The sequence below is a fragment of the Ursus arctos genome, unplaced genomic scaffold (assembly GCF_023065955.2).
Source record: "Ursus arctos isolate Adak ecotype North America unplaced genomic scaffold, UrsArc2.0 scaffold_11, whole genome shotgun sequence".
NCBI classification, from domain to species: domain Eukaryota; kingdom Metazoa; phylum Chordata; class Mammalia; order Carnivora; family Ursidae; genus Ursus; species Ursus arctos.
This window is the reverse complement of record NW_026622775.1, coordinates 39,000,018-39,025,536: the sequence shown is the minus strand read 5'-3', so window position 1 is coordinate 39,025,536 and position 25,519 is coordinate 39,000,018. Positions and strand designations below refer to the sequence as shown.

General features: G+C 36.3%; 2 protein-coding genes across 6 annotated transcripts in view; one reads left to right on the top strand and one right to left on the bottom strand.

The window, feature by feature from the left end:
• Positions 1-25,519, top strand: part of LRBA (LPS responsive beige-like anchor protein) — a 791,618-nt gene that overhangs the window by 510,119 nt on the left and 255,980 nt on the right. For all 5 annotated transcript variants that reach the window (XM_044384357.3, XM_026499457.4, XM_026499458.4 and 2 more), the window contains exon 40: positions 1,765-1,901. In XM_044384357.3, the coding sequence (XP_044240292.2) occupies positions 1,765-1,901 (137 nt within the window). The remainder of the gene's footprint in view (positions 1-1,764; positions 1,902-25,519) is intronic.
• On the bottom strand, positions 4,677-23,937 carry MAB21L2 (mab-21 like 2). Its single transcript, XM_026499460.4, has one exon. It carries the CDS (start codon positions 6,995-6,997, stop codon positions 5,918-5,920), a length of 1,080 nt encoding a protein of 359 aa, XP_026355245.1. The 5' UTR covers positions 6,998-23,937; the 3' UTR covers positions 4,677-5,917.

Sequence of the window (25,519 nt, the reverse complement as noted above, 5' to 3'; positions counted from 1 at the left end):
TGCTACCATGCGGTGATTTATAATGAAAAGCAAAAATAGATGATGGTGTCTTCTCTGATGACCATAAACCTCTCTAGAAAGTAAAATAAAATTAATTAGAGCACATTGTTAAGGGATTTGGGCTGAGCGTAGAGAGTAGGTGGACAGTGGTATTCTCTAGCCTCTTCGTTCACATCTATTTACCCATTTCCTCCTCCTTTATTTTGCTTCTGTTCTTGCTACTAGTAATACATTCATACAGTAATAGAGGTGAAAGGGGAGTTTAATTATATAATCTTGACAATGGCAATAGGATTAAGAAGTAATCCACACTAATAAAGTGGTGTGGGTTAGAAATGAAGTGGAAATTGTCAGGGGTCTTCTGTAGGACCTAGGCTGCCCTAGCTCCTGCAGCTGTCTGCTTACCCTGTAATTGAATGTCTAAGAGTGATTGAAAAAATGTTATTTCTTCTCAGGATTACATGCTAATGTACAGAGGGCAAAGGAGACAGCAAAAGAACACATAGCTGCTTATTTCATCCATTTATAGGGATGAGCTTTGGGAAATCATGGCTGTTCTGCAGCTATCTGCTGCCCATCTGCAAACACAATGTATTTGTACATTGGGAATAGAGGGCAAAACCTGCTCTGATCTCCGCAGAGCATCCCTTCTATTGTCCTACTGGCACACATTAAGATTGATGTGAGATTAAGGACCAGCACCTTCTAACAATCAATGGAAATGTCGATTCATCTGAATTTTGAAACACTTATTCACCCATTGATTACCTGAATAGGTGTACCATGTTTATAGGCACTATATTAATTCAGAACTATAAGTGCCAATCTTCTTTTTCTGTTTTCTTCACCTATAGGATTTGTATAATGAGGAATTGACGGGATTTCAAATTCTTACTCTTTCTCTCTCTGCCTAAATATATATATGTATGTAATATAATTATTATTTTTAGTCCTTTATTTTAGGTTTAGCTCTAATATACTTTATGCTCTTCTATCTGTAGTGAATCTATTGTTTTCAGTAGCAGGCTGATTTGTCTCTTTGATAAGCCCTGTGGAGATTTGATTATTCCAATAAAAATTCATTCACTTGGAAACCCACCCTCCAGCTGTTTACTCCCAGAGTCCCTGAACTACACTAATATTAGATTTGGAAGCATTGAACAATATTTAACAGTGGAAAAGCAGGCTTAGAAAAGAAGTATTTTTACCAATCTTTCTTGGGTAAAGTTGTTATAGAAGAGGTTTTGTGTCAACCTGGCACAAAATCTTTATCAGAGAATATGGTGTAACGTTTCTCACTTCACTAATAAGGTAGTGATCTTTGTTGTAATCATGCTTCAGCCAAACTAAGCTAACCTCTGGCCTTGGAAGCCTATTGAGTCTTCCTTGCTTCTGGTTGTTGTTCCATGTTGTTGGATAGCCTGAGGCTTGTTTTCTAAATGGAATGTGGAAGGACTTATTTAGGCAGAGCCACCTTCTTACCAGGAGATTAGACCAAAGCTTTGCAGACTCCCTGTAAAATAATTGCCTCCTAGTTTCCTATTATCATTAACTGCTTACTATAAACTTCTTAGTATGAGAATCCTAGTAACTTTGCATTTTCAGAGGAAGATTTGGGGTCGACAGAATTTTTAAGTGTAGACAATTTGGCAGACAATTTGGTGCTAGAGGTGAGAATTTAAAAATAAAATTTCTGGTTGAATCTATTAGATTTTTGGAAAAATGTCGTTCCAACTTGTGTGGCTCGTCTTTTGCTTTTGGCAGGTCCTGTCAGCCTGAGCACACCGGCTCAGCTTGTGGCCCCCTCTGCTGTAGTAAAGGGCACTCTTTCTGTCACCTCCTCCGAACTCTATTTTGAGGTGGATGAAGAGGACTCTAACTTCAAGAAAATCGACCCCAAGGTGAGAAGATAAGGAGTGGGTTTCACTTTTAAGCATTTTTTTCTTATGATGGGATGGTGGGCTGCTGTTGGGTAGGATTGGCATTGGTAAACTCTGACAGATTTAGTTTGTATTTCTTGCTGAATTGCTTCTGCCTATATGCAAGGCAACTATCTCCTTTAGCTTATGATTCCCTTACCAGCTAGTTAGATTATTGAAGTTCATTTAGATTCAAAAACAATTTCCACTTAATTGAGTTTATCATTAGCTCATTCCGGGGTTGGGGGAGAACCGTAGGGAATATCGTTCGGAAAAAAATTTTGCCGCAAAGGGTCCAGGGTGAATTAAGCTACAAAATTCAGGGAGGTTGAGAGTGGAATTATTTTGTTTAGCCTTTATATTTTCTGGATATAATACCAATATATCACTCTCCTTGCTTTGTCCTCATGACTTACTACTCTGTTGTGCACGCAAGCATGTCTTGTGTGTGTGAGATACCTCTGTTTCCCATTACCTACAGTCGATTTTACAAGGCACTGCATAATTTCCTATTCTTAAATGAAAATGTAATTTCCCCTTTAAAATACATTTCTGATTACTTTTCAGACCTTGGCAACTTTATTTTACTAAGAAACATTTGTGGCACAGCCATAAAGCCAAAGCTAGGTTATTTCATGAAAGTGAATGGCAGAATTTGTTCTGATAGGAAACAGTCTCTTTTAAAATGAGCAAAATAAGCAACCTGTAGAAGAGAAATGGCTTAAAAGATGGAATTATTTATTTTATAGTCTGATAGCTTGTGTGACCACACATATTTTGAATTTATTGGTAGGAAGTTCTTTGGTATTATAATCATGTGAATTATTAAATTTTAGTGATTTTGAAGTATTACAAAGTAATTACTGATGAAAATGTTATAATTTTATTTAAAACTTTACAAACAAATCATCTCTTGTCTTACATGTGTTTCTAGCATTTTGTTTCAGAATTGCTGCCTTTATTAAGATAAGATTTGGTAGACTGTATGAAAGGAAGGCTATGTTGGAAGTGATTGTTTTGAACTTGATAATTCAGCTAATTCAATGTAGAGAAAACTTTGAGAAATTACATCAACTAGAAAAATCTCGTACTTTGTTACATGGCTCTGCTATCTGAAATTGTATTTTAGTTTCTTTAGGAAATGAAGGTAACCAAAATTACTTAAATTCTCTAACTTATGGTACTTTGTATGTTCGAGAGGCTGAAGTCTAATTCAGAATATTCTATTATGCTTTTGGACATATGTGGCAAAGAATCTAAAATGTGATGTAATTTAAAGGTGTCTAATGTAATTGTTCTCAAGATTAGGATCTCTGCCAATCTTTGCCGTGAGGCTCTTTAAAGTTATTTACTCCTTTTGAGAGAAGTTATAACTTTTATTTCTGATTTTATTCTGTGCAACATCATTAAATTAATTTTTCCCCTATTGCTTGTGCAATACAGAGATCTTTTAGCCTAATCGCAGCATTTGTCTTGTACCCCTGCAACCTGCCTAATGTTACAGAAATCAAAGTTTTGCTAATTTATATTCTTAAAATTTTTCAGCCAGTTATTGGAAGAAATTTTTATTTGGTGTGGATGTTGGTGCTTTTAGGTGTTTTGTAAATGAGGACACTTGTGTTGTGGCAGTGCTTTTCTTTTTTTGTTGGTGATACCTGCGTTAAATAAGGTAGGGAAAAAATACTGAATTTGGGGAATTTTTGTTCTTATCAGGACTTAAAAACTTCCTCCTGGGATAGTTGGAGGGAAATAATGTCTAATGCTGTAAATACTTGTGTGCATAAGAAAAAAAAAAAAAAGGTCATTTTAAGATGTCATTTTTATCTTTTAAACTAAACACTGTGCCCTTAAATCATTTCTTTGTAAATGTGAGCACCTACTACTTGCTTTGAAAATGTTCCGAAAAAAATCAGAACATTTTCCCTGGAGAATAGTTCATTTTTATTATTAAAAAAATCAGTATTTTTGTCTGAACCACTTAGTATTACAGTGAGTTTGTTTTACATCTACGGGAAGAGATCAGAAAAAGATACAGTGTAGGTTGAAAGAGTAGAGATTATTTCAGAACTGATAAGATCAAAGTTTATATTTCTAAAACAAAACTATTTTTACTAGGGAATTTTTACCAGGGAATCCGAGAACTTAAGCCTCTTTTGTCAAGTGAACTAGGCATCAGAGCTCTGAGTACCTTCCTTGTTTCTCATCCATCTATGCTGTCCTGCTGATCATCCCTCCATACACTCCCTCCCCCATGCAAACTTCTTCCTCAGATCTTTAAAATTCCTTTTTAGAACATTTTTGTCTACATCTCTCATTCATGGATTTTTCAATAAATCAAAAGCTGGACTAATGCAAAGAATAAATTTTAAATCTTAAAGGGTAATATCTGACATATTTTCTGTACCTGTGCCTCATTATTAGCATATCTAATGGAGTATATTGAAGACAACATAAGACAAACCAGTTCCTTTGGGATACTTTCAGTTTTACTAATTATTTTATTTTTAATTAGTTATTTCCTTGCATTAAAAACAAACCTTGGTTAATTTAGATGAAGTGTTAAAACTAGTAATTAGATTGTTAACCTTAGAAAAGCAGGAGTAATGTACTTTTCCTGTATGTAAATTCTTGAAACAGCAATTTTTCTTTGGTCATAAAAATGGTATTAGAACCTTTTTTGTTTCAATTGCCTATAAGCACCTTCTGAATAATTCTGGGAATTTGACAAATAATGGTCATAGTTATGGCATTTATAATTAAACCTTAAAAAATTGAGGTAGTTTCTGAATCTGGATTGTTTATATCACCATTTGCTGGGTAAAAAAGAGTATTGCTATAATTATTTTATTCTTTTTTGGTTAATATAATTGTCAAGTTTTTATTATTTAAAGCTCGAAGAGGACAAATAATTGAAAGGAAAGTATCAACTGATCATGTTAACTACTGAGAAAAGGTCCATGAATATTGCCTTTGTTTTTCAGACTCAGAGTGGATTTTTAAAAATTATGTTGTAAGAAAGCAAATCTCTTAATTTTTAATGTGAAATCATTTTTTTTTCTATTTTAAACATTAGGGACCAAAGTCTTTTCTTCCACACAAAAATCTGTTTTTTTCAAGTGTGAAGAAAGATGTTAGTTTAAACCTAAAAATTTACAGAACAAACATTATAGTTGGGTAAAATTAATATTTTCTCTTTTCCAAGGATTGGGGGAGGAGGGACTTATATGGTTAAATCTACAAAAAGAGCTGTATTTGTAAATTTTGCGGATTAGAGTTCCAGTGAAAGCTTCTTGCATTTAGTTCCTGAAGTTCACATCTTTACATTGTAAAATTATAAATTGTGATCTCACTTGCCTTCATTTAAGAACAACCCACAGTCAATTACAATGTAAAGTAATATTTTTATTACTGTTTTCAACAAGACTGCTTAGGGTGAGGGTAGAGGTGCAAGAAAGGGAGGGGCACAATCTGACATTGGCACTGAGATACATTTAACATCAGCAAAACTTTTTTTAAAAGAGAAATTTTACATATAATTAAATACTTTTTCTCACTTGGTGACAACATTCAGGCAACCCAAAACAAAATGAAATGAGAGGGAGAGGGAAAGGAAGAAGATGAGAGAGGGGAGAAAGGAGAAGGGGAGAGAAGGAAAAGAGGAGAAACTATTATACATTGATTTGAAAATGTACCTTGGGTTTCATTTTGTGGTGGCAAAGCCCGATTGCTTCTTTTGTGTGACTTTTTAAATTCACATTGTTTGGAAGAAAAACGATCACTTTTGTGCAAGAATGTGATTTTGTTTGTTTGGTTGGTTGGTTTGCTCTCTTTTTGTTTGCTTGGTAATTAACGAAGGTCTTGTGCCTGCTTCCTGTTTCTTTCAGGTGGCTTATGTAAAAGTTTGTGTCCGGAGTTTCTGTTGTTTGTAGCTGAGTTGTGGGTGTTGTCTGTAAGAGAGCATTCCCGTTTGTGTCGCTTTTCAAGCAGTCCCCAGCACCCTATAGTTTGTCCAGGCTTTTGGGATTGGTGAGAATTTCCCTGGCCAACCTCCAGGTCTGCTTGGCAGCGCTCTCCAGGGCCGAATGGGGCTTGCCCTGAAAAAGGTCGAGGTTGGGCAGAAAGTAGTGAGGGCAGCGGCGGCACTGCAGGCAGGAGATGAGCTGCAGCAGGATGCCGTTGAGCCGATCGCCTAGGCACGCCTCGTCCCAGTCCGTTTCCCGCGGGTGTTTCTCGCACTCGTACAGCAGCAGCGTCTTCATGTGGTAGTTATTGAGCGGCTGGCCTGGCAGCTCCAGGTGGCGGTCCCGCAGCGTCTTCAGCACCGAGAGACACTTGTTTCGGCAGCCGCCCATCAGCAGGCGGTTCTCAGCCTCCCCGAACTGTAGCACCCAGGCATCGCTCTCCGCAGAGCTCTGCTTGCCGGTCAGTGAGTAGCACTCCTTCGACAGCAAGTTGAACCCTTCGGCCTTGACCTCCGCCACCCGATTGGGGCCGGGCCAGGGGATATGGGGCATAGGCCACTGTGCCGCACTGCGAGGCCAGATACCGGTGCACTTGAACGCAGGAGTGATTTGCACCACATAGCGCTCCCTGATGCGCAACTTGACCTCGCTGGTGTCTGCGATCATCTTGACCACATCCCGATAGCTGCACTTGTCCACCGCCTGAGCCACCAGGGTCTGGAAGCGTGAGCGGATCTTGCGCGCTGAGAGGTAGCCGGACGCTGTGATGAACTCGACCCAGAGAGACATGCTCCGCTTCCGCCCATCACTCAGTTTGAGCACCGCGCAGCCGGGCAGGGAGCCGTCGTCCACGAAGTTGAAGACGCCCATCTGGTTTAGGTAGAGCACCACCTCGAATTCCGTGGGCGAGATGACCTCCAGCCCCTCGTAGCGGGCATCGATCTCGCTCAGGGAGCTGATGAAGCGAGGCTCCTGTACCTCCACTTCCTTTAGCACGTCCGAGACCACCTTACAGACCTCTCGGATGGTCTTGGCGATGGCCGCCTTGCGCGCTTGGCAGCGCTCAGTGTAGTATTTATTGAGCTGGTAAACCAGCTTGGCCTGAGCGGCGATCATGTTGGGGCACAGGTCCGGGCTATACACCGGCGTCTCGCAATACGTTGAGGGATCCAAGGCTCACGCAGTGGTGGTGGCCCTGCGGCTGGCGAAAGAGGCGTCGCGCTTCCCCTAAGCCCCACTTTCACTCTCGTTTTCCACCTGGACTGACCGGCTGATGAAACAGCCGGCTTTCTCTTTCTTTCCCCTCTTTAGAAACCTTTTTTCTTCTCCAGAAATAAGGAAAAAAAGGGTAATCTTTGAAGAGGAAAAGTACCTGCTGGGACTTTTTTGCTTGATGTGTAAAATAAAGATGTGCTTGTGAGAGGGGGGGGGGGGGAGAGGGGGTGAGAGGAAAATTCAGGTTACCAAGAGGTTAGGCTTAGATGTCTGCAGCCGAGATTGCCCAAAAATCTGGAAATGAGGTCTTTTAAGTGCCAAAGTAAATTTAAAAATAAAAGCGAAACATTCAGTGTTTCATTCTTAAACTTCTCTCCCACGCTGGTAGGACTTCTTCCTCAGCGTAGGTAAGTGCCTTTCTCCTCACCCTCCCCCAAACGGAAGGTGAAGGACGTAATTAAGGTCCAGAGAGCAGTGAAGTGCAGCTCAGTCCGCGGCACACTTGGAGGTTTGCAGACGCCCCGCACTCTCAGCGTGATGGTCTGGTCTCTTCTCAGGGGGTCGTGTTGTAGCGGTTTTCCTCTTTTCCTACTGGAGGCGTTGTTTGGACTGGGTTTGTTTGTTTGCAGCGGTTTCTTCTTGTCTTTCTCTAGGTGCAAACCGCTGGAAGTTGTTTGGTATTCATTTCTGCTTCGTAATTTATAATTTTGGCCCTCACAAAATCTGTTTTAGTGTGACGAAGTCGTTGCTTGCGTTGCATCTGGGGTTTAGTTGTAAGGATTCAAGGGTTTTTCTTCTCCTCCCCCTTTAGGTTGCTTGTGCAGATTCCACTTTCTGAGTCGTCTTTCCCTCCTCCCCTCCGACGTCTCTCTCCTTTTCTCTCTCCCTCCTTTTCTCTCTCCCTCCTCCCTCCTTTTCTCTCTTCCTCTCTCTCTCTCTTCCTCTCTCTTCCCTTCCTCTCTCTCTCTCTTTCTCTCTCTCTCTCTCTGCCTTGCTGTTTCCTGGAGTTATTTAGTTTATGAATGGTCCAGGGCCATCATGAGGGGGGTGGAGCTTCAGTTCCTACAATCGCTATCCGAGCTGTCAGTGCTTTAGCCAATCCGAGAGAGAAGACAGGCATGCTTGGCAGACAGTAGCAGCCACCGCTGCATTTGATAAAGAAAGGGGGTAAAGAGAGAAGTAAGAAAATAGGAGGAGATAGTAGAAATCAAATGCTCACACACATTTTACAACCCCCTTCTTCTTTATCCTCTCCTCTTATCAGTTGCAAGGAAGAAAGAGAGTCTATATAGAAGGGACTTCCTGGAGATGGCTGGAGTAACGCGAGAGAGTAGCAGTGGTTGAGAAAGGTTCACTTTTTTTTTTTCCTATCAACATTGTGCAGAAGGTGCAAACTCTGACAAAATTACTTTTGCTTGAAGGCGAATAGCAGGAGGAGGGGGAATCTGGGAAAGAACCTACATTTTTCTAGATTTTCTCCTCTGGGAAAGTCTTCCTCCCTTCTCTTCCCCTTCTCTCCCATTGTTGCCAAGAGCCAGAGCAATTGCTGTATGTGTGCACCAGTTGGGGTGTGTGTGTGTGGAGTGGATATGGGGTGAAGGCTTATGACCATAAATCTCTTTTCAGTAATTTCCATATGCTGTTGAAAAATGGGGCAGGGTAAAAATAGTGCAAGCACCTTGTTTGTAATTACTTCATAATTAAGATTCAGATATATTTTATGCTATTTATTGTAAAAAAGACTAGTTATTAGAGAGAAAATATGTTTAAGTTGTGAGAAAGACTACAAATTTATGTATGGTAGAATATTGTTGGATATACTTTTAAATTAACATGAGCGACTAAAATTGTTTTAAACAATAAAAATGAAGTAAAAGTGAACCTAAGTTAAAGTTTTCTTAAAATGTTAAATGTTGTAAATCTAATTTTGAATATACTCTGAGGCAGTACAGAGTTTCACTTGTAAAATGATTTTATTTTCATAATTGACTGTTGCTTTTAAAAGACTTCACTGCTGCAAAAATCTATAACTATCCTGTTATCGATTACACAGATGGCTTCACTCCTCCCTTGGCATTTCAGTGAAACTCGTGCATGTGCTTTTAGTATATGTATTATACTTTCAAGCTGTACCCCTTGTAGCCTTTCCCTACTTTTGGATGAAAGAAGCTGTAACGGTGTTTTTGATTTGCTTAGTATTGAGGGTTTATGTTTGAACCTCAGGTGTCTGGATGCTGAATCTTTTTAAGACAAATCAAGTAGATGGAATTATTTTTAGTTAGATTTTGGACATTATATTCTCTGATAATGACGTAAGAAATAAAAATCTATGAAGCCATTTGGGCAAAGACTTCCCTTTGCAAAACCGGTGTGCATGCGGCTTTTGCAAAACCCCTTGGGAGGGCTCGAGGTGCCCTCTTAAAAGCTGGACCAGGCGAACCTGGATTCAGTTGCATAAGGAAAGTTTATTTCTCTCCATGTACTTGATGTCAGATACTTGGATCTCTTGGTTCTTTCTTAGATGTCTGGAGCGGACCACTGGTGCCTTGTCACCCCCTCATTCTCTTTGACATAAGTCCCTTTCTAAAGAACTGGTTGGCTTTTCAAAAATGAAGTCGGATTTTGTGTAGGATATGTCTTCAGTAGCCAGTAGTGGGGAAGAACAGTCGGAAGTAAGCATTCACCAAAGTCTGGGGTGCAGAGCTTTAGTCAACTTCTCCCGCTGTGGCAGAGACTTGGGGCGGCTTCAGGCTCCAGCCTTGCTGGGGGCGCAGCTTGCATCTCGGAATGCTTGGCGGCGAAGGATAGAGCAGAGCCTCGGCATCTTCGGGGTTCGCTCGCGTGCGAAGCCCAGACTCTGTAGGTAACCCGGCTAATGCTCTCGAGGTCACACTGGCGCTCGGGGAAATATTACTGGACTGGAGGGGCACTTTGCTGCAGAGTTGTGCGACCAGCCGCGAGAGGATCCGTTGCAGCTTCTCCCGAGGGCCGTTACTGGGCGGAGACTTGTGTCGGGGACAGAGAGTGCGGAGCTTTCCCTCCCAGACCCTCGAGCTAGCTGCTTCTTCCTCACGTGGAGTTCGCGAGCAGGGGAGGCCTTGCGCGTGGACCGGCCCCGCACGCGACGCTCCTGGGAGTGTTACAAAAAGTCCCGGGAGTGACGGCAGTTGTCCATCTTCCCGGCTCCAGTGCGGCGTCTCCTCCCCCAGGTCCGTGGGTAGGCGCCCAGTGCCCTCCCTCCTCGGGTGGGGCGGCCCAGGCCACGCGGATCTTCGCGCCACCACTCCCTGATACCCCACTCCTCCTCTTTTTCCGGCTCTGTCGGACGCGACTAAGTTTCGTGGCACTCTTGTCTCTGGGTTTCTCCACTTTTACATACAGAGGCTGAGGGATGATAAAACGTTACAAATGTTTTGATTTAAAAACAATTCATTACCAATTTACTCTGTCTAAGGTAGATGCTGTAGTAAATAATAAATCAGTTAAACAAAGGCGACTTTAATTTATTGCCGTGGTACTAATTAGAAACATCATTCGAGCAATAAACTTAAACACTTCCAGCAAATAATGCTCGCTCTTGCTAGTTCCCTTCCTCCCCCCTCCCCCACCTCAACTCACTCTGGCTGCTTCTGCTCTAAGAGCTGCTTCAGCTGTGTGTTTGCGGATCCGCTCTTCCTCTGGTTGAATAATTGAAGGGGGAAACGGTATCCGAGGAGGCTGTAATTGAAGAGCCCCTGTCACCTCTGCTTTTATGTATGTTAGTATAGAAGTCCATCAGCAGCTCCTTGATGGTGTATTAAAACGAAGTGGCAGCCCCTTCTGCAGGAGATACCGTATTCTATTAAAGGATACCAAGTGAGAGAAAGAAACTCTAGAGGCTAAAAGCCACTTCAAGTCTTCAGACCGATTGATCTGTATTCTCTTGTTATAATCCGTCTCATCATACTTGAGTTAATGAGGCAAAAGAGGGGGAGAGAAATCTGATGGTCCTTGACAAATTCATTAGGGAGGCTGCAGGACATTTTATTTGACTGTTAAACATCTTGTTTGTTTGGTTTAGGCAGTGCCAACATCAGCATGCTTCTGCCCAGACCTGTGATGTTGGGCTAGCTACAGACATTCCTAAAAAGAGGAGGAGGATATTCAGGGTGTGATTTGAATTTTTTTGTTTTGGATTTCGTGTAGTCCATAACAACCTTCAGACTTCTCTAGTCTTTACCTCCACCATCATTACTTTAGAAGCATTTTATGAGAATGGGCACGATAATACTAAGGTGGGGGTGTTTTTAGTTACTATAAACTAAAATGTATATGTTGAAACTTTAGCCTTAAAATTTCCCATTTCCTTAAAATAAAATTGAGTCAAGTTATAGCAATTAGTTTGCTAGTTTTGGGAAAAAGTGAATGTTTAAGCTCCAGAAGAATAGCCAGATTATATATTATGTCCTCTTTTTAATTGATCATGAGCAAATAAACATTTAATTATTAATTGAATTTCCTCTTGCAGTGAAATGCTTATGAGTACAGAAACTTGGAAATAAAATTTAACTATTTATACAAATAAGTTTTTCAAAATAAAATTGGTGTATCTTAATTTGAGGGCCTTTTTATATTTAACATTAGAAGCAAAACTCGGTATTATTTGGTGCTAAAATAACGTGATGTGTTGGCAGAATACTTACATTGAAAATATTTATAACTGAAAAATAATGGGCAATTAGTAGAATGCTAATTTTATGTTATTCTAAGATAGTTATACAATATTTGATTTTCTCAAAGTTTTTCTTGAAAAGAAATAAACCATCCAGTCGTGATACTTTCTTGCATAGAAAATTCAGTCGTATTTTCCTACAGCAATTGACTTAAACAGTCTCAGCTTAAGTGCTTTAAGAAAAGAACCCTGTCTTCCATTTATAGGAAAACAGTATGAGAGAAAAAAGAGAACTAATGCTCTTTGCCTGTCATTTTAAAACATTCCTGCGCTGCTGATGAAGCTTGAACTGCTTCAGGGAATGTATGGATTTGAAAAGAAATGATTCAGTAGTTCATGTTGTGTTTCTCAGGAGCAAAACCAAACTAATGGCTGAAGTCAGAGCTTCTGTACATCTGACAGATATAATCCTGTTTACATTTCCAGAGAATACAGAATCCCTAAACTGTTTTATTTTTTGCTGCTCTTTACTTAGAAATGTGTTTACTGAGTTACACTTTGGTGTATTTTTTATTTTATCGTATCACTGAGACTTAAAAGATAGTCATTTTTTAATTCTCTATAGACGTAACATATAGTATGGTAATAATCTTTACGAAAGAGTATACAGATTTTAGATTATATAATTTTGTTTTCCAGGAAAACATTTCAGAAATATTTAAAAAATAATCAGATTATTGACTTTAAAAAAAAAACTTTCTGAAGGATTTATACTTTTTGGAAAACAAAGGACCTCATGTTTGTGTGTGTATACTCTCATCCTTTAAAATCTAATTTTGAAACATCTATGCAGTTGTTAAATTTTTGGGTTCTTACATACTTAGTCTTTCAATGTATTTATAAAAATGCTTGCTTTTTTTTAAAGGAAAAACAATTTTTGGTCAAAATGTAAATGGGGAAATAAACAACTATTAAGTTGCCTGAATTTAAAAACGATTCTAGTAAAGACAGAAAGAAAAGTGAATAACCCAAACACAATTTGTTTATTAGTTGATGAAATTTTATTGAAGTAATGATTTTAAAAAGCTTTTAAAAACAATTATCAGGATTATAGTATCTAGGTTCTATTAAAAGTCAAAGTAAAACCACATTCTCTTTTGCTCTCTGTGAAATTAGCTGATTTCCAAAACTGAGGTATCATAGACATTGTTTCTAAACTATCAATAATTGCTATTCTGGAATCAATCTAGAGAATAACCAGTAATTGAATGTTTTCTTTGAACAGTTCACTGTAGTACCTGTTTTAAAATATCAGTCATGCTGCTGACCCAAGTTGTTGTTGTTTTTTCCTCTTACAAAATAGCTTTAAAAAAAGCAAAATACCAAAACCTTGTAATCTCTTTGATTGGTAACCCAAGGTTATCGTTCTCATTTATACAGTTTGAACTTAAGATAATGTTCTGTCAGGTAAAGGCAATAGCTTTAATTTTTGCATAATAAGCCTATTGAAGTGTATTAAAAAATAAATCTTTTACATGCTTTTGAGTATTGTGCTGTGGGCCTTTTGAATTTGGTTGGGTAACCTTGGGTAATATATATATGATTAGAGATGTTGTTTATACTTTTACATCTTTTACAAGTCTAATTCTTGTATTATTTTGTAGGATGAGAAAATTGAAGAGTACAGTATATGTTCATGTTTTCCCCCAAGTTGAATAACAGTTGTATATATGAGTACCTTATTAAGCTATACATAATTTTATCTCACCAAGATGTATAAAGATAGAGCAAAGAAATTGTACTCAGGAAAATGGAAGTAAGCAGCTTTTAGCCTAACTGAAAAGTAAATACTATTGTATTATTGAGCAAGGATATGAAATATTAAGAAAGTCCAAGTTGATTTAGCAGGCATCTCTCCGAAGGTGTTTCATTGAACTTATGTATTCTTACTTATGTTGGGAGATATCATTTGGTCTTACCAATAACTTATTTAGCTTTTTCTCATTTTAAGTGTATACATTTTTGGGTTGTAGTAATTACATTCTCTTATTTCCATATATAGTAAACAGGTTCTGAAAAGTTAGAATAAATAAGATCCTGTCCTGTCCTTCTTCCTTCCTTTCTTCCTTCCTTTTTAACAATTTGAACTTGCTAATATACTATGATGTAAATATTAAATTTCACCTTTCAAATAACTTTGGCTTTCATAATGCACTATAATCACAAATGAGAGGGTACTTTTAGTAGAACCAGCTCTTAACTATTTAAGGAATGATTATATAGTTTGTGGATTATTATTTGTGTCTGGGTATTTTTTAATATCAATTCCAAAAGATAGGAAAATCAGGATTAGTCAATATTGAACTTGATGCTAAATAAATCAAAACTTTTGATTTCCATTTGATTCAAGACATTAAATTTTATGGTTTAAAAAAGGTGTTATTAAACCCTTTGTTTAATAACATAATACTACAGACTCCATATAGAATATGTTTCTTGGGATCTTAGAGCCATCCCCATTCCCATTCCTATTTTCCCTTGTGATCAGTGCCAGACATTTCTGTAACAGATGATTGAGATTAGGGATGTAGATTATGCTAGTCCTGAGCTGTACTTAGTTCAGAATGTAAGACTTGGCATTGTGTTCTGTATTTCTTTCAGGTCATATGAGACATTTTGTGGACCTGTGTTTAAAGTTATCAGTTAAGCATATCATATGGATAGTTTTGTATTATACTGTAGGAAAACTAGCCTTTTTAAACATCTTAGTTTATTTTAAAATATATTGGTTCTATAGCACTCCATCTACATTATTACTAATAGAGGTAATTTGACATCATTCTTTTGCTATGATTACAGGAAATTTTTAATGGACTTTGTATTATTTTTAATGGAAATGTTAAAAATCTAGGCTGTTCCTTTGCTCAAACATTGTGAATTAGAGTAAAAGTGATGTGCTGAGAGGTCTCTCTGATTCCTTGTAGTGGTTAAACAACAACAACAAAAATTCTTCGTTGGCTCCAATCTACGTATAGAAGACATCTGTGTAGTATAAATGAAATAATATTTGATGATCTAAGGAATGGAAACTTTTCCTTTAACCATGTGAAATCAAGCTAGGATATAAAACAGCTGTCTTGGCCTATGTATATCAAGGTTCTGCCAGCCTGTTTCTTTTCTGAATTTTCCCTTTCTATCTTCCCTTATTATCTTTGGATCCTAAAGAGTCATTCTTTTATTTTCTGACTGGTTTTGTCTGAAGACAAAACCTGGGTTGGTAGGTTTAAATCAGCCTGGATAGAGTGAAAAATCTTTGATCTATGGCTATGACTGTTTCCAAATGATTTGCTTGCTGGGACCAGACACTATCCATGCCCTTTCACTTTGCTATCAGATAGGTACACACAAAGGACCTGAAAGGCTACCAGATGCATAGTTAATCATCAAATTAGGTAAGTACAGGGTTCCAACCATACTTAATTAGATCTTCTATTTCTAATAGTTATTTGTTCTATAGTACCTTGTTGGTTTAATGTTCTACAAATCTAATCTCTTCTGGAAATTAGTCAAAACTTTCTATAAATTATAACATCAGTTAAAAAAAATGATACAAAGCTGTGTATTTTTAAAAATATGTAGGGTCATTGCTGTCACGTAGCTTACCTAGATAGATAAGATAAAGAGAGGCAGTTTGATAGTGTCTAAAGAGCATTAGTCTAGGGGGGAAAAGCCCTGAATTTTTGTCCTTGGTTGGCTATAAACTATCTGAGTGACCTTAATCGAGTCATTATTTCTACTCACTATTTTTTCTCAATTCTTAATTTGGGGGGTGGATTAGAACTTTTTTCTGCCTCTTCAAGATAAAAAATCTGTAACTTCATACCATAGCATGATTTAAGTTGTTGTTTATATCTTTATTAGTTGATTTCAAATCAGAAATCTTTCTGTAAGAATTTAGACTTCCAGTGCTACTCTAATATAGATATATAGAAGTTTTTAACATGAAAAAAATTACAGAAAGGAATAAGCTTACAAATGGTTACATCCCATCCATATTTTAGACTTAAGGAAAAGAAAACTACAAATTATAGATTGGAGGTGGTTGTGAGGGACAGACAACCAGATAGCAACTTGGAGTAAATTCTAAGAGTATACTAATTATTGCTTGATAGGAGTTGGATCATAAAAACATGAAAAAGGAACAGACATGTGTATTATATATATAGAAAAATAGCCTGTGTTCAAAGGGGTACGTAAGATTAGCAGGTGTTTTTTGTTTTTTTTTTCTTAAAATGTTGAATGGACTCTCCGTGTTTCTGACATTTTTATAAAGGTTAGATATTCTATAAAAGTTCTTGAAGCCAAAGAAAGTTCAAGTTCACAATTAAATCCAAAAATAAAAAATTAAAAAAAAAAAAAAAAAGAATGGTCAGTCTTCTCCTCAGAGAAACTATATTGCTCTAAGCAACTATATATTACCATATTCATGTTGTGTTAAAAGATAGATCCAAGCAGGGAAATGGTTTTCAAAACACGAGTCACGATAGTAAGTAAAGTTTTATACTACTTTCTCATGCTTTTCACTTGTTTTCATCAGAAGATCTGACAAGCATAAAAGTGTTAACATCTTTTATTTTACAGATGTTCTTAGTTTTCTCTCAAACTGTAAAAGATGCTGTATCAGAGAAGTATGGTAGGAAATAATTTCAACACCTCCCCTCACTGATGTGATAACTTATTTTCTAACCTTGTGGATATTTTTGGAGGGAGGGATGTGAGACAGGAAAGAGACAATATATTGAGATCTAATTATTCTCATTTCAAGATACAGGTCAATCTGTCTGTTTTATTATGAATTCTCTCTAAAATATCTTTTCAACTGGCATAGTTGAGTTATTTTTACTTCTATGTTGTGTTCACTGAAAGTCCCTCATTAATGTAGTAGGAGTGCCAGGCGACCACTGAAAGAGTTGTTGATGGACACTCTGTGGGTTTGCAAAGTGCAAACCTAAAAGACTAAGCGATGAGAAATGCATTGCTATTTGTGAATTTATGTTTTATCTCACTTCACTTGAAAATTTATGAGTAGTGTGGCTTAAGGGTGCTGGAGTTGTGTGTTCCAGGGCTTGCCCCTACTGATAACACCCTTGTTGGCGTGAAAGTGCAATGCAAATTATGACAGTTACAACCTTCTGTTTTGTTTAACCTGTCAGTAGATTTCCTGGCTCAGTGCTGAGGGCAATGGTGTGTTCAGCTAGTCCATATTCACCTAAACTTAAAAGGTCAGGTTTCTACAGGCAAGCCTAGTCAGAGCCTAATTGATGAGGAGGGCAGGGAGACAGAATTTACTGTTCTGTTGGCTAGTTTCATATCGTTAGGTTGTCCTGAAAGCATCAGGCAGTCACAGCCCCTTTCATGTAAGTGCTGACCCTAGACAGGAGCTGACAATCAAAGGAGGCAGCCACAGGAACCAGTGCAAGTAGGCTATTGATTTTTCAGTTAGGTCTAAGTAGTTTGTAGTATGGGTAATGGGTGACAGAGGCAGGTATGTCATTATCAATGAGCTCCAGAACAGTAGCGACAACCCTCTCTCATATTTCCTTCAGCACTGACAGTATGCATCCAGAGGCGGTCAATAAATCGCCCAACCTTTAACTGACAAGTGACTTGGAGGTTTAGGTTGAGGGGTAGAAGTTATAGAGCTAAACTTCTCTACTTGAACATGTACTGGATCTAGCAAGAGTCAGTAATTATACTTTAAGTCTTTGAAGTTTTGATTTGGATAAGTCTTTGTGATTCTGAAGATCAGAGTTTACTTTTAAGCTTTTGAGAAGTAAGCAATATATTTATATAGTTAAAAAATAAAGAAATGAGTCAATCATTTGTAAAGATAATTATTCAAGGATAGGTAAGTTATGTTATCATGATATAGTTTTGCTTTTATTTTAGACTAGATCCTTACTCAGTCATGATATCCCTGTTATGAAGGTTCAGCAGTTCCAAATTGCCTCTCAAAATCCATTTTAATACCTAATCTCCACTTAAATGTTTTAACTGTAGACCAATTTTAAAGAGAAAAAAAAATGTACCATTTATAAATGTGATGCATTAGTCCTAAAGCAATTGCTGTTTGACCTTCAAATTTGTTTTATATTACTTTTCACAATAAAATAGTCAGGCATAGAACATTTAATGATTAAAGTTTGATGAATTATGGTTGCTTCTGAATTTAAAAAGAAAGGCTGATTTTTGTTTTAAAGGCATTTCGTATGGGTATTTACGTTTAAAGATAGATACAGTTTATGTTCGCATAAACACAAAAGTGTAACAGGTTTTGACTAAAAGTACACATGTTCTAAAAGGATATAAAATAATTTAGAGATATTTTAAATTTAAGTCAGTCTCTATTTTGTTACAAAATGTAAGTAATATAAAGGGAAGATAATATTTATAACTAGAAGTGGGAGTTTCGGTTGTACCAGGATCCTTGCAAACTATCATATGCTTACATTTTTTGAAAACTTTAAACAAATTGAAATAAAACAGGAAAGTAAATGTTTTTTAAAACTTCCTTAAATAACTTATCGCTACGATATCTTGTTTAACACTGTGATATTGTACAGAACCAGAGTTCAAGTCCGTAGTATCATCTAGCTGCGGAGTACTCTGCATGACCACATGAATCATTTTCATTTGTCCAATGCCACTGAAAATTCCTTTTTTCTTTTCCTTTAATCAGCAGGTTAATGCACACTGAGGGTATGGATACTTAAATATTTTCTTAAGTTTGAAGTGACATGTCTGTGGATACCTCTGTCTTCTTTTTTTGAGATACAGAGAATACAAATTTGAAATGCAGTGAAACATGGCTACTATTAAAATATTGTAGTCTTAGTTTTAAAGAAGGTTTGGGATTATGTAATTAATTGTTAGAAAAATTTTATTTGGACCTCTTGAATTATTCACCTTTTGAGGCTTATTGTTTCTTAAAGCTAGATTCCTTTTAGAATCATTGTTTTTCCCTTATGTTTATTAATCATTCACTTATTCTGTGTTTTTCTGTTGGATTAGATAAAAGATTTGGCTGAGAATCTTGAAATCTTTATATTGTTAGCCTATGTTATAGGTATGACTTCTTTTGCTGTATTTGCAATCCTTCTTGAATACAGTGGTTTTTTTTAGGAATTAAAAAAAAATAAGCTGAAGAAAGGGGGACAAATTAAATTTTCATGAAAGAAAATCCTAATCAGCAGTGACAGTCTAAGAGAAAGATGATTGCCACTTGGTCATTGTGGAGAGGCACTTAGATTTGGTGTCAGTGCTTCTGTTAATGATGACTAATGTCTTTCTTGGAGCAAGTGCATGCTCCAACATACTGCTACAGCCTAGAGAGAGAGGGCTCAGCAATAGGCACCACTCAGCAAAAGCATTAGGTATTCTAAAACAAAGGCTTTTTAATGCAATCAATTTGGCAGTCGCTATTATTAGAAAAATGCGAACATAATTCTAAAGCATTTAACAACACATTTTAAACTATTTTGTGTCCTGTACCATCAGATATCATTTTAAAATTAAAATGTAAAGAAATCAAGCAGTGTTAATAAGATGTGCTCTCTGTTTTGTTACTGAAGGAATGGGCACATACATTGCCACTGCACAGAATCATTTGTGTTAAAGTTTTAAAGAGACAGACTTGCAGCATTTTTTTCATGCTGCATTGCTGTATACTGAATAAATACTTTATAGTTGCAAAAAGAAAATGAATGATTCAAAAGATCTTTTTAGGTCTTTTAATATTAAATATATTGCTTACAAAAAGATGACATGTGTTATTTCTTCAGCTTTTCCCCAAAGTGTAAGACCTTTCAGAAGGGCATTTGCAATGCTTGTCATATTTTTTCATATACATCTTATTGGCCTGACATGTCTTGAGAACCATGAGAACACAGATGTCATTGCATTCAGACAACACTAATTACTCTGGGATTTTTGCAGCCTCAATGCCTGCATGTAACTGTCGATTATGATTGTTCATGCAGCCTACAGTGGGGACACTTTGCACATGAAAATACTGAGGTACAAAAATAGTGAGACAGGCCATTTAGTCCCCTATTGTTCTTCAATAGAACTTAGAAGAAAAAAAAATTCCTGACACATCAATTTCATTCAGTATTTTGCATTTGAACCATGTTTTGGCAACATTTTCCTTTCTGAAGTAAGTGTGTTATGCTTTAGTGTTCAGTGAAATCTATTATCCATCTGTTCTTTAACCTTCTTGTACAATCTTCTACATTACTTGTCTTCAAGCTTCATGGGAAATTTCTTTATGTAGCTTATAGTTTGAGAGAAACACTAATTGTGGTATGAGTCTTTTGAAAGTGACAGTGCAAAACAATAAATATGTATGATGTGTTCTGGTGTGCAATTTAATGTTTAATGAGAAGCTGCTGCAAATATGGTTAGTCTCAATTTAGATAAGTGCAATCATCTTATGCTTTTAACACAGGTCAGTTCTTCCCTTTGTTTAATTTTCTCTGTAACATTTTGGGTTTCAGTTGATGATTCATGGTGTTTAGGTGGTTTTGAAATATCAGAGGTCAAATGGTGGTCAGATCTGAGCCCTCATTATTAAATGTGAAGACCAAATACATGTTTTGATAAAAAGCATAATCTGTGTTAATCACCGATTGAAAATAAAAAACTCCAATAATGTAACTTCATATGCTGATGAAGCAGAAATTGAAGCAGCTTGATCAAAGATGTATGATGAGATAAAACTGCAGTCTCTGCTGTACAGTTATAGTAATTATGACTAATGAACCATCTAGTCTGGATGAAATGGCATGCCCACAGGGACTGTGTCCAATCAGTTGTGACTTATGCAAGCTGAACAAACCATCGATGGTGTTCCAAATTCTATATCACAAGAAGTACACTCTTTATTATCAATATAACTTTTGTTAGGGTAATGTAAAGTGATTGGAAGTTATCTAAATTTTGTTAAATATAGAATATAATTCTTTTTCTAGGTATAGACTATCTTTTTCTCTTTCCATATATTTAAAACTAAACATATTTTTGTGACCTCTGTTTTACCTCTTCTTTCTTAAGGACACTTATTTCACTAACACAATTCTGTGACTTTCTTCTTTTCCTTCTGTAGTGCTACTTTTGAACATTTCCTCTTTTTTAGAGCTATTGTTTACTTTTGTCAGGGTATATTGTTCATTATCCAGATATTAGAGCAATGCTTTTATAATAATATAGGACATATGAGGCATTTACTATGGGCCTACACTGTTCTAAGCGCTTTACCTATATTAACTTATAAGTCCTCATAACAGCCTCTTGAGATAGGTGCTATATATTATCATCATTTTACAGATGAAGAAACTGAGATGTGGGAAGGTTGAATAACTTGCCCAAGGTTACATGCTCTTATAAATTTTGGATTATCTTTTAGAGGTTAGTCATATTCTTCTGGTGCAAATTTATTTCTGAATTACCCTTGCTTTCCTTTTTTCCAACTGGGAGTAATTTTTTTGTTGTTGCTGTTTTCTGGCATCTGGCATCACTGCTAGGGTATTTTAAAAATGAGAGCTCATGTGCAGTTCTAGAATGGTTTTCAGTCCCTAAACTCTATATTCAGGTTCCTGAACTCCTTCATTTGGTATATTTTAAGTGACAGGAGCTTTCAGGATAGAGTTTAAGAATGCATGGTTTCGATATAAATATATATCTAAAATGTTATAAATATATTCATTCGATGTACCCTTGAAACCGTAAAATCTTTTAAGTCGTAATGAGAAAACAGTCTCTTCACTTAAAAGAAAAAGTAGTACTGGTAAAATAGGCTTAGTTTTCTTCTGAGAGTATCTATACTGAAGTTTTTCTCATCAAACCAGGTGTAGTCCTCATCTTAATGATTTCTTATTCCCAGCACCTTGCACACTTCCAGTTAGATAGTAGGTGTATAATAAATATCTGTGGAAAGAAGAAGAGAACAAAGAGAGGAAGGGGAACTTTTCAGGAATTCAGTAATTCAAGGATTCCATCAGATACATGCTTTTATTCTAGTTCTCTTGACAGGTTTTTACTTAGAGGAATAGAATAAAACTGGCTGTCATTGTCATTATTCTTTAAAATTCTTAAAACCCTACCTAATCAACTTTCTTTCCCTCTAACCCCCAATCTGAGGTCTTTGTCTTTCCAGGTTAGTTTCCTTACATTTATCATAAAATGTCCCACAGAGAGCTGTCTTTGAACTGATAGTCCAGTTACCAGCAATCTCAAACAGTTTAATATATGTTTTCATTTCTCTTGTCTCCCCTATGTCATTACCCATGAATTCATCTCTCTTTATTAACTTATTAATGTGAAAAGTTATTGAAAGGCAGGCATCATCTTATTTGATCTAAATACATACTCCTTAAATACTGGTTGGTTGATTAATAATTTGGGGGCCCTTGTCTTTCAAACAGATTCTCCATATCACTGAGGTCAAATTTGCAGTGTGAGATTTCTAGAGGTAGTGTTCTGAAAGTTTTTTGAAATTTGAAATGAGATTTGTACAAGAATAATACTGAGCTCTTATTCTGTGTTTGGGCAGTATGCTAAGCACTTTGTTTTAATCCCGGTAAATCTATAATGAGTTATATCCTGTTACTGTCCCTATCTATATAGAAACCAAGGCACAGATGGAGTATATAAGCTTAGTTCATTCTAAAACTAAGAAGTGGCAAAGCATGACTTACAAATATGGTGACAGTTTATTTTAAAGCCATCAAATTTTTATTGGTATCCTGTCAGTGCCATGCTCCTTTGTTTTTTAATGCCCTCTCTGCAGTTGTCTATGATAGTTCCTTAAGTACTGCTTTCCTACACCTAGAAGGCTATCCATTGTACACCTACTTATCTTTGTCCTCTCAAGACACTCCAAAGCTGTCTTTTTCCCCAATAATTTTCAGAAGAGGAGGCTAAAACCTTGGTACCCCACTCTGAAATGTTGTGACATGATCAGATAACGCAAAGAGAAAGTGATTTCTGTCTCATGTTTTTCATTTTGTTTTTGTTTTTCTAAATTCGTGGAGGACCAAATAACAATTGTTATCATAATTTTATGCAAGTTTTAAGAAATCATTGCATTGTAAACTATGTTAGGCAGTCTGGTTCGGAAACTCCTGAAGGAATATGTAGTAAATCATAGGAAAAATACTCGAAATTTAAATCCGGTTTTAAAGTGATTGGTAGTTATATCCATGGCTGTTTATAGAAGATGAAAATGGAGTTAATAAAATGTTGCATATTTTATTCTTAGGAAACATTGTGGCTTATAATGAGTCTTTATATAAAACTGAAACCACTGTGTTATCAAAAAGGAAGCAGTTTACCAAATATAGTAAGCTCTCAGAAGTAAACTGACATCAATTTTAATTTCTGTTTGGAGTTCAGCTTTTATGTGGAAATTGATGCAATTTATTTTGTGACTGTAATACTCTCTGTGTATTTTTAAAAGCATATCTATATTTTGATTGCAGAAGTTCAGTTATTGAAGTTCTTGTTCACTCAAAGGGCAATTTACATATAGTTAACAATTTTGTCTTGGTATATACTATTTGAATTATTGAAAACATTTTAGTCTAAACTCAGTATTAATTATTGATCTTCTTTTAAGATTAAAATTAAAGCTTTTCCTTAATAGTTTAATTGGAAATCTTTAATTAGAAAAAATACAGTAAGCTCCGAAAATGGTAACTTATTATTTTGAGATGAGACTGTTTCATATTGTGCTTTTTTAAGTCATATTTTATTTTTTCATGAATTATTTTTATCTTTGACAGTCTTTCAGATATAATTCAGGTATTATAAATTAATATTAGAATGCCTAAATGGATCCTTTCCTTACAAGTTTCTTATAAGGCAATTGAAATGGTAGATTTATGTAATTAGAACCTTAGTTATATTTAAAGGACTTCAAAAGATAAAATTTTAAAAGAAAAAAGAATACCAAATTATCCCTGTGCTATGATTTTATGTATGTTAAGGTTATATTTATGAAGAAAGACTTGAAGAGAATGAACAGAAAGTGAACAGTAGTATATGAAGAGTTTAATTTCCTTCATTGTTATCTTAATATTTATTCAGTAAATTTGTATATGTATATATAAATAAATATATTTCAAAGTATAATATATTTTTACATAACTCTTAGATTGTATTGCTTTACAATATTTTATTGTCTTTTATATATTAAAGAAATAAGCCAGGATTCGTTATGTGCAGCTTATACCTTGCCTTGGAAATTGTCAGCTAGAATTACTAGGAGAGTTGTGAGATTAAAAGTATATATAAAACCATAGTACAGGGGTGGCCTGGGTGACTCCGTTGTTAAGCGTCTGTCTGCCTTCGGCTCGGGTCATGATCCCAGGGTCCTGGGATCGAGCCCTGCGTCGGGCTCCCTGCTCAGCAGGGAACCTTCTTCTCCCTCTCCCACTACCCCTCCCCCTCTTTGTGTCCCCCCCTTCTCTGTCAAATAAATAAATAAAATCTTAAAAAAAAAAAGCATAGTACATATGCTACAACTCTCCAGTGTTTTACGTAATCGATATAAAGCATAGCTTTTAAAGACAATATAACACTGTAATATTTCAGTTTTGTGATTATGTGTTGCTGATATTGGTTAAGTCTTGTTTTAGATTTCCAAGGTCTGTGTATATAGGCTTATATACAAATTTTTCATAAGGTTAAAAAAAGATTACTTGAAAACAAACTTCATTCCAATCAGCAGGGAAGCAAGCATAAATAAGACATGATTTTGGACATCTACTAGCTCTCAGTTTGATATTTGTACAGTTTATTTGAAGGCCTTTGATGAAGGTGGATAAGGTTTAAGAAAATGAATTGTAGATTAAATATGTATTCCTATCTGTTCTAATATTACATATAACTTGATTTTGTTTGCTTAGTTCTGTCTTCTTCCTGTAACTTCCACACTAGGAAATTAAGAGCTTATTTTCTCCCCTGTCCTTTAAATGTTTACTGAGAACATACGGAGCAGGGGTGGGGGAGGTTGCCTATGTGTGCAGAAAATGAATTTGCGCTTAACATTGCCATTTATCACAGCTGCCTGTAACAGTGAGGGTATGTGTATGACTGTGCTATCATTATCTCTGCTGCTTCCCATTGAAGTTTGCAGATGGAGTAAATATACATAGCTTCTACAGGAAAATTTAAGGTTCAGATTGCAAATAGGAGGAGAAATGCCCTTAGAAAACAACCAGTGAATACTCAGCAACAATGAAAACAGCTGAGGTGAGCAGAATATTATATGCTGATTGGTTGATTTGCAGACAAGGAAAAAAGACATTGACTAGCCTTGTGCATTTAAAGCCAATCTTTATGTAAGAGTCAAGAAGCTCAGGAGATATTGTGTGAGCAAAAATAACAGGAAAGAATTAAAGGGGGAACTAAGAGGGAAAGAGAGTAGTAGAGATGAGGGATAATAATGTGGAAAGTAATGAGAGCAGAGCCATTCACAGTAGATGAAGTGGAGTAATAGGTAGTAGCACACCTTTGTTGTCAAAATGTCACTTGGAATCTGTATTATATTCTAATAGTGAATATGGGAATCTTCTTTGTGTATGCTTGGAGGTTGGAGTAGATAGATTGCTGCTTAAAACAGTATTGATTCCCATAATGATTCTGTTTCATTTTAAAGATTAAATTACATTCATTGCACTTTCTATAAGAGAAAAGAAAATAGCATACGTATT

Excerpts from the sequence above, each read along its gene's own strand:
- MAB21L2 (XM_026499460.4), bottom strand. The coding sequence starts at position 6,997 with ATGATCGCCGCTCAGGCCAAGCTGGTTTACCAGCTCAATAAATACTAC.